The 9,907-nt window shown below is 45.7% G+C and overlaps 1 protein-coding gene across 1 annotated transcript in view; it reads left to right on the plus strand.

Moving 5' to 3' along the window:
• The window catches only part of PFKFB1 (6-phosphofructo-2-kinase/fructose-2,6-biphosphatase 1), a 131,451-nt gene extending 126,355 nt beyond the window's left edge, over nt 1–5,096 (plus strand). The window contains exons 11-14 of the mRNA XM_007957251.2: nt 737–866; nt 3,453–3,515; nt 4,609–4,673; nt 5,037–5,096. Coding sequence (XP_007955442.1) covers nt 737–866; nt 3,453–3,515; nt 4,609–4,673; nt 5,037–5,096 — 318 coding nt within the window. The remainder of the gene's footprint in view (nt 1–736; nt 867–3,452; nt 3,516–4,608; nt 4,674–5,036) is intronic.
• The last annotated feature ends 4,811 nt before the right edge of the window (nt 5,097–9,907 follow it).

Raw genomic sequence — 9,907 nt, forward strand, 5'->3', positions numbered from 1 at the left:
TGCACAGGGAGACAGCTCAAGGGGCAGGAGTGCATGGAGGGATGGACACTGGGAAGAGGTACCTTTTCTGATGCATGAGTTTCTTTTCTGTTTTGGAATAGTGGTTGTCCAACCTTTTCTTGAATGTGTCCAGTGAGGCCTGAGTTCTTAGTTAATCACAGACTCTCGCTTTTGACACCTGTATGAGGCTGGGGGCTGCGCTGCCAGTCGAGTCTGTGGGCGGAGGGCCAGGGTCAATGCGGGCTCCGCAGCCGCTGGATGGGAGAGCTTCTCTTATTTTCTTGAAAAGTCAATGGTGTAAGTAGAAGATGTTTACATTTCATCCAGCTTTTCTAGTTATTTTATAGTGGGAAGTTTTATTATTATTAGTTTTCTATTCTACTATATTTGTTGCTGTATTATATATCTATAGAAGTAGATTGTCCAGTCTTCCTTCTGAGTGGTGGCTGGTGGATATTAACTGCCAGTCTTCTGGTTAGCAGTTAAATGCCTTAGGCACTAAGGCACCAGAGCCACCAGAGCTCCTATATATTACATATAACCTATTATTTATTCATTTAGTAGATGAGAAACTGAGACCTTTAGAAGGAAGTGGGCTACCTAAGGTCATACTGCTAGGTCAACACCTGAACTGGCACCAGAACCATGTTTTCCTGATGCCTACTCTAGAGTTTTTCCTCTCTGGGTAAATGTGCCTCTTCTCTCTTTCTTACCCAAGTATTTCTCTCATATTTAGTCCTATGAGGATCTGGTTCAGCGACTAGAGCCAGTTATAATGGAACTAGAGCGACAGGAGAATGTATTGGTTATCTGCCACCAGGCTGTCATGCGGTGTCTCCTGGCTTACTTCCTGGATAAGAGCTCAGGTACCTCCTCTTCTCTGTTCGTGGTGTGCAAAACTGGGCATGATTTGAGACCCTGACACCAACAGTTGGAGCTTTATGTGTTAGTGTTAAGAGTACAGTAGCTAGAACCAGGATACCTGAGTCTAAATTTTTGTTCCACCAAATATTAGCTATACTACCTTTGGCAAATTATTTAACGTCTCTGACATTAGTTTCCTTATTTGTAAAATGCAAATAATGGTGAAGTTTAAATAAGTCAACATATGTAAAGCACTTAGAACAGTTCCAGCCTTCTGGTTAGCAGTCAAATGCCTTAGTCACTATGCCACCAGAGCTCCTTCATGATACATAGGGTAGACTATATAAGTGTTAGCTGCTATTATTATTAGTAGTAGTAATATCAGCATTATTATTAGTATTAGTCTGAGTTAACATTTCCAAAGCCAACATTAGCAGTCTGCCTCAACCTGAAAAAGGTGAGCCAGTATTTCTCTGGAGCATGTTATAATCAGGTGGTTGTAAGGCTGTCATGGCCACATGATCCTGATGTTAAATAGGCTTCTGTCTTTGCCAAATGGATGATTTCCCCAAAATAGTGTTGTTTGCATTTTAATTTTTTTCAAATTATTGTTTATTTTTTTTAAATATCTAGACATTGAACTTACTGAATATCTATACACTGACCACATATGCTGAATCACAGACTAAGGCAGGTGGCCAGACAAAGGACTGTTGTATCACCTTCAGGTGTGAGAGTCCATTTCTCATGCAAGTGCTGAAGTGTTGGCATTTCCATATTCTGAGAGTATGTGAAGGCAATGGAAACTGATATCTGAAGTCTTCAATGTCCTGTAAACTTGGATCTTTTTTATGGTGCTAGTTTCAAAATAAAGAGCACATGTAATGAGGAGTCATCAGAATTGGAATCCAGAGAACTTGTGAACTTGCCATTGGACAAGTCATTTCCTGTGCATGGTCCTCAGTTTCCTCACTAGCAAAAGGTGATGAGGGTTGGTTGGGGGTTCTTGGGCTGCCAGATTTCTGATACTGTTCACATCTCTACTTTTTGGTACTATCTTCTAAGACTGTAAGACAGGCACTCTAGCCCCATTGTCCAGATGAGGAAATGGAGGCTCAGAGAGGTGTAGTGAGTTTCTCAAGGTCATGGGGCTCAAGGTGACTGGGTTAGGAGCTGATCTCAGGTGCATTCGAGAGGCCCTCCCCTCTCAGATATGCATAGAGTGTCAGGGGACATGTGCACCTCCAGCTTGTACACTGCTTTCTCCACTCCCATTTCCCACCTGCTTTCATGCACTGGGCCATGCCAGCTTCTCACAATTGCTCTAGAAGCCAGGCAGGGGAGGACAGATGTTCTTACAACTATACCTCAGGTGAGGAAAGTGAGGCACAGAAAGATGATATAAGTACACTGCAGCTCCACAGAACCTTGGAACTACATCTAGTCCAACCCTGTCATGTGAGAGACAGGAGCACTGAGGGCCAGTGAGAGAAACGGCTGGGCCAAAGCCACTTGCTGAGACAGTGGATGAGTTGGGGCTGAGACCTCAGGCACATCTCTTCCCTCCTCTGAGTCTGTTTCCTTGTGTGTACAATGGGGAACACTAACCCCAGCAGAATATCTCTGAAGATGGAACAAGAGAGTGCATACAAAGTTCTTAATCGCACATAAAGTGCTCATGATGATGGTGACAGGGGTGGGGAGGAGGATGGCTGCCCCATGATATGCCTAATCTGATGTCTCAGGAGGCTGGGAGGGTTGTGGCAGGCCTAGGGAGAACCTAAGGACCAGGAAGATGGAAGGAGTAGAGTTCCTGCTGAATGAAGGGAAATGGGGAGTGGCATATGCAAGGTGGGTGGGTGGGTGGGTGAGTGGGTATCAATGGAGAGTGGTGAGTAGGTGTGTGGGCTGCTCATACTATACCGTCAGTCCCTCAAGGGCAGTGTCAGCAGACTGATGAAGGTAAAGCATGCAACTTGGCCTCAGAGGGTCCTGAGTTCAAGTCCCACCATTGATACTTCCTGGCTTTGTGACTTTAGGCAAATGTTTTCCACTTCTGGCCTCAGTTTCCTCACTCATGGAGCAGATCTAATCCTTCTGTCCTCTCAGGCCTGCCTATGAGGAGTCAAAGAGAGCAGCCTGGGCTGGCAGAAAGAGGTGGGAGATTTCAACTGCCAGGCAAACACAGGCTTGTGCCCTGGCACATCGTAGAGTGTCAGGAAACATTTGCTAAGATTAATTGTGGGCCTTTGAAGTTGGGGCACCTGTGGAAGGCCCAAGGCTGGGTCAGGAGAGAGACCTGCAGTGCTCTGTTAGTGAGGAGGTAGACTCATCACTGAGGTGACAAGTTTGAGTCTCCTGTGGGACCTATAGTCTGTCTGCATTTCCCAGTGTCCTCCTCTCTCCCTCCCTGCCCAACCCACTCTTGGCACTATCCCTTACAGAGTACAGGAGTGTGAGCCCATAGCCTAGGAAGGCAGACCTTGGAGAAGGGTAGCTAGAAGGGGTTGGGTATTGTAAGCCTTGTGCCTGGCAGGTGGTGATCTCCTCCAGAGCTATCTTTCTGAGGGCTGTTCTCTCCCTTCCAGAACAGCTACCCTATCTCAAGTGCCCTCTTCACACAGTGCTCAAACTCACACCTGTGGCTTATGGTGAGTGCCCCGCCTCATCCAAGGAATGTCACATAGAGGTCATGAGCATGCCTCTAATGCCTACCATGTGTCCATCAGAGTCCTAGGGGAGATTCCTTTGGTGGGTAGTTGGATTTTCTTGTGGAAGTGGCACTTGTGAAACTAGAATGAGAACAGGGAAGGCCTGGGATGGCCTCTAAATACAAGATCTGGCCCCAATTTTTCTTGGCTTCTTTGTCAGAGCACCAAGCTACAAAAGGGCTCACCTGCAGCAGGTGATTCCTTGATTTTAATAAATTTGATTCAATGGGGAGTGGGGAAAATGAAAGACATGAAAGATTGGAATGGGAGGCCCACTGGGAACTAGAGGAAAAAGAGTAGTTTGGGGCTAGATTGAAGACAGCATCAAAGACCAGGCCAGCTGGCTTAGACTCTCTCCTGTGACATTAGTTAGCCATGAAAGGTTTGTTTGAAAATTAAATCTGTTCTGGAGCATAAGCAGGGAAGAATGATATACTGAAGCCTGAAGTAGGTTGTAATCTACCAGAATGGAGCTAAGGGGCTTCAACAGGGATTGGGCCTCTTCTGACAACCCCAGACACCATTGATGCCTCCCTCCTTCTTCTTCAGTTTAGAATGCCCTTGGGCCCTCCCATACCTCTAGTGTTGCCTTAACCACATTTTTCCCTTACTAAACTTTACCTGGGACTGATTGTCCCAAGGCAGTGGCTTCAGATATCTTCTACCACTCTGGCACAGAACATGGCTTAGAGGATCCAGAACCCCATCAATATTATATAGATTGCTGTTTCACAGACCACCAGAGCTGGGAGGGGCTCCAGAGATCATCATATCTCCATCCCTATTTACAAATGAGCAACTGAGGCCTGGGGAATTCAGAGATTGTTAGGGGCAGAGCTGGGAGGACAGGCCCATTTGCATGCAGCCTCTTAGGTCTTTCCCATACACCTCGTAGCTAAATTCCTCCCCTACAAGGCAGTCGCAATCTCAATCTGTACATAGTGTGGAGGTGGAGTGCAGGGGGTAGGATGGCACCCCAGGGAAAACCTATGATTACCTTGGAGATTTATGGAAAGGGTTGTTCTTTTCTGAGGCTGCAAAGTGGAGTCCATCTACCTGAATGTGGAAGCAGTGAACACGCACCGGGAGAAGCCTGAGGTAGGTGGGGGACTCTGTGGCCTAGTCTGGCTGTGGACATAGCACACAGTAAAAGCTCCTCCTCCACAGAAAAGCTTCCCAAACTTCACAGAGCCTGGCTGTTTTACACCAACAGGTAGAATAACCAGCAGAAATGTAGGAATAGCAGCCCAGACCTGAAGCATTATAGAGATGCAGGCCTAGAGCAGCCCTGCCAACAAGGCCTTTGGATGAGATTTCCCCTCCAGGCCAGCCTGAAGGAAGAGTCAGGATCCAGGCCTGAATGAGAGAGGGGGAACTAGCAGTGAGGACAAGAGGCAGGGGAGGGGATGATGCCATAAACTTCTGTGTCTTTCCTATTAATCCTGGGCTCTCTTTTCTCAGAATGTGGACATCACCAGGGAACCCAAGGAAGCTCTGGATACTGTCCCTGCCCACTACTGAATCCCTCCCAGGAGGAAAAATTGCCTTTTCTCCTTTTTATTCTACCACAAAGAGTTCCAACCTTTAGGAGCTTCTATCCCTGCTCCTCTCCTGCCCTTGCTCTCACTGGAAGAGCCTTGCTTCCAGTGAAGACATTCTCAGCAGCTCCAAAACAAGTCTTTTTCTGAGGTACAACCAAGGAGCTGTTTAACTCTGGATGAAGCTTAGTTTTTCTTTCTAAATTCCTAATCTGTGATCAATAAAGACTTCTCTTACTGCTTACAGAAGATAAGAAGTCATTGTGAGGCTTCCCTCATTGTCCTTAAGATCCTGACCCTGTGAAGTGGTTCTGGTGCTGTGAAGTGTGGGAATAGGGAGGGATTCCTGTAGAAAAGGGTTCTGGGATGAAGATGGGGGAGGATATAGGTTCCTGTGAGTGACTGTGGGTTTTTTTCCTCGATGAGTAGTGTGGCTGAACCTTCAACCTTACATTTAGAGAAGAATCTAGCACTTGGTCTACAGTGCTTCTTTCTACTCCAACACTTTCTGCTTTCTGAGTGATTTCACTGTCCATATGAATGACCCAACCAATGCCCTGGCTTCTCAGGTCCCTGAACCCTTCAACTCTAGTGATGGTCTCCTCCACTTCAGCCAGCCACTCCATGGATCTTCTAGACTTCTCCTGACCCTGACTTCTTAAATACAATCATCTCATTGTCTGACCACTAGTTTCTCAGTCCTTATAGCCTTCTGCATTATCCATAGATCTCCTAAGAGCATGCCTGTCACACAGAAAAGAGACAAGTGATATTTCTTAAATGAACAATATCTGTACTTGTACTGCATCACTTCTCTTCTTCCTCACTATTATTCCATCCCTAGTCAGCATGGGTGATACAGTCCATTTCATCAGCCACTCTCCATACCTCTAATATGGGCTAGGTACTGGAAACACTTGCTGCCTTTGTTTCATTGTCTTTCCATTACAAAAACCCAAACTCACTGCTGTGGATTCTATTATGACTCATAGCAAACCCTCCTTGGGTTTTTGAGGCAGTACCTCTACAGAAGTAGATTGCCCAATCTTCCTTCCAAGGAGTAGCTGGTGGGTTTGAACCAGCAGCCTTCTGGTTAGGAGTGAAATGCGTTAGGCACTACACCACCAGAACAACCACCCAGAAAACTCAAACCATGTAAAATCCACTTCTATTTTGTTAGCTTCTACTACAGGGTAGATGATCAGTGCTTGAAGCAAATCTATACTTACTTGCTTCCATAGATAGCCTTAAATCCTGTTCAAAGTCAGGGCCAACCTCTAATTTTGGTGCCATATCCCATCCTGCCTTCTCTGGGATGGGCTGCTTCAGTCAGTCTCTGACTTCCATATCTATTGCTTCTCTCTATATATTGGTTTCTCTTAGTGTGTGTCCACTGCTTCCATGTTCAGGTAGGTGGATTCCACTTTGCAGTCTCAGTCTATGTAAGATGCTTAAGACTCTCTCTCTCATGTTCCAAGAAAGTTCTCTCTTGTTCCCATGTCTACCTCTTGTTATCTCTCTCAATTCTTCTATTCTTACCCTATGTCCTCAAAATGAATATATGCTTACTGTTCAGTCCCCCTCCTTCTGCCTTATGCTTCAAAATGTCCTCTTCCGTAATTTACTCCACCACCAAAGCCAGCGCTGTTACTTGAGCCACCGCTGAAGCTAGTACTGGTGCTTGGTCCACTGCTAAAGCCAGCACCAGTGCTTGGTTCTCTGCCAAATCCAACAGTAGAACTGGGTCCACCACTGAAGGTAGTGAGTTCATGGCCACTAGAAACAGGCAGCTAAGCCTAATGGTTCATTGTCAGGGATGCTTTGAAGGTCTATCTTAGGTCTTAGCTTAGAAGAGATAGAGGGCATGGAAGAGAATGAGAACAGAGTTCAGGACCATTTCCCCATCTACCCAGATCAGAACCATAGGTCCTCTACCCAATCTTGAACCCCTACCCACTTCACCAGACCATTAGGCTGATAAATCCTGGGACCATCCTCTCTTGCCAAAAAGGACACCATGGACAATAGAAAGTTCAGTCACACCTAGGGCACAGCCCTAATTTGCATAGAACCTCCCAGAAGACAGCTGCAATGGAGTCAAGAGGAGACAGGGATAGAAAATGAGCACATGGTATTCACACCATGACCACTCAGCTGCAGGTCCAGCCACTCACCCTCATTGGACTGATTCATGAAGATGATGCACCATAAGGAGATCCAGTTTGGGTGAGTCCTTGGTCCCAAAGCAGTAATAGGACAGAGAGAAAATGTATGTCCAGCAGCCATTTGCAAAAGCCATATCAGCCAGCTCACTAAGCTAGCCTCTCCCAGATTCCTCAGATATCAGAGAATTCTCTGCCCAGTCTATGCTCCAGGCTGTATGTAATCCTGGTCAAGTTACTCACACTCAGAAAAATGGGGAAAACCACATCCTTTCCTCCCCAGGTTGCCCAGATGGAAGAAAAGCTGTCAGCCTGGTACACACAGTTACTCAGCCTCTTTGAATTCTTTCTTTCTCTCCCAGGTCCCACAGCCCTGTAAGAACTCTAGGTATAGCTCCACTGATGATTCTCCTGCCCTTTGAGCATCATGATCTACCTGCACCAGGAAGCCCTCCTTTGAAAACCACTCTACAAGGCCAGGCCAGGTACCAGCAGGCACATACAAGCAACTACAGGCTTGTTTTTCCTGGGAAGCTTCTGGAGAGACAAAACACATGACAGCAGGAATGCCCCACCCCAGGCCTCTATACCCTTCAAGTAATCACAGTTGGGCACCACTACTATGTACAGAGCTTCAACCAGTGCGGGAGATGGAGCAGGGGCTTTTTAAGCCCTGTCTTTCCTGACTGTGTAAGGGGATGTGGGGAAAGAGGACAGGGAAGAGGTAGTACCATGGACAAAACTTCCCCTTGCATCCCACCCCCTTCAGCATACATTCACTGTACACCAGCATCAGTAGGTTCTAGGGTGCTGATGAGAATATTCAAGCTACTTTTTTTTTATCAGTTTCCTTCAGATTGATTCAAAACACCTGCCAAGTTTTTTTTTTTTTAAGCCTATATGATCACCAAATTCAGCCTCAGCATTCCTCAGCTTCCCAGGCATCTCACAGCTCTTTGGGTAACTAGGTTTTTTATTTTGTTGTTGCTTTGTTTAAATGTGAACTCAGTAAGATAATGCATATAAAGCATTAAGCTAAGTTCTTGGCACAGAGTAAACAGGCAATAAATGTACTATGTCTATCAATAGCATCTTTGTGATTAGTGGAAATCTAGGGAGACAGAGAATGGAGACTGGAAGGGAGAGGTGAACATCTGAAATATATTATGTCCAGCAGTGGACAGAAACAAGGGCTAGTTAAGTGGTTTGGATCCTAGCTGTGCTTTTGCCATTGACTTACTGTGTGGCCCATGGCTCCTCTGTGCCCCTCCATAGGCCACTGTCTGCCCATCTGCATAGTGGGTTAGTGAGTTTCTGTAGTACTTCTCAGAAGGGATGTGTGTACCTTTGTTAATTTAAGGTTTCCCACTGCACTCATTCTCCCAGAGATGCCCCTTCAACTTCTCCAAAGTGCAGCTTGCTCATTCAATGCTCTCTGGAACATATTCATTATATTATTGGATAACATCCTTCAGTATGTCTGCGAGAGGGAGAGGCGGGAGCAGCTTAGCTAACCAGGGCATACAGAGCTACAGCCTTTTTGCCAGTCCTGGGGGGTACTGTGTTAATGGCCATGGCAGAATATGAGGCAGGAGTGGAGTTATGAGGGTTAGACATATGAGAGAATGAGTCAGCCATAAAGGTAAAAGGTTACATCTCAGGACATGAAGAAGGGAGTTGAATACCTAGCAAAGCTCAGAGAGGAGGGTTTGTAGGGTTCTACCAGAGCACTTGATGGAGATCTTTATCTGGTCCAACAGGTATTTCAACTTATTTGCCTGAGAGTGGAGGAATATATAGGGAGATTGCAGAATGTCTGCAGAAAACTTGGAAAAAATGATAGAGAAGAGGGCAGGCAGGGAAGGGAAAAGATTGGGCAGCATTGCAAAATGGCCACATTTCAGGGTGACATTGGCTCCGGGGGATCCTCCTGTAATTATTGCCACCTCTACATCCTCATTCAGATGTTTGAACTGTATCATCAGAATAAAGGAATGGCCAGAGTCACCAGGTGAAAGAGATAGCTCTGTCACTTCATCTTACCTCTTCCAGAAAGCCCCTGTAGCGGGGCCTGACCTAGCCGTTGGTCATGCTAAGTCTCAGACATGTCTTTCACTGTCTTTCAGGCAGCAGTTACATTCCCCTTCCAGGCCAGGAGCAACCCAAACACAGGGCCTGAGGCTCCTCCTTCTCCTTTCTCCATTACTGACTTTAACATGTATTAACTATATCCTTGGGCATATCACTTCATCTCTCTTGGATTCAGTTTCCTTATCTGTAAAATTGGGACTATGATCCTTAGTTGGTAAGAATTACTTTCAAGATATAAAGACATAACTTGTATGAATGTACCCAACACAAAGCCTACATGGTAGCTACTATATAAATACAAGTTGAATTACCTCAAGGTTGTAGTTAAGTGTATGGATGCCTTATTTCCCCACTAGTCTATGGACTGCCAGAGGGTAGAAACTACATCACATTCTTCTCAACATCTCATACCTTATCTGAACACAGGATCTGGTTCAAAGTAAAAATGCTCAGTACATTTTTATAGAAGAAGCAAACAAATCAGGAATTTAAAAAGAGAGGGGTAAAATCAAGGATGGTGATGTCAGAGATCTTACCTTTT

This window comes from Orycteropus afer, unplaced genomic scaffold (genome assembly GCF_000298275.1).
Source record: "Orycteropus afer afer isolate SDZICR_OR568_19922 unplaced genomic scaffold, OryAfe1.0 scaffold00719, whole genome shotgun sequence".
Lineage (NCBI taxonomy): Eukaryota > Metazoa > Chordata > Mammalia > Tubulidentata > Orycteropodidae > Orycteropus > Orycteropus afer.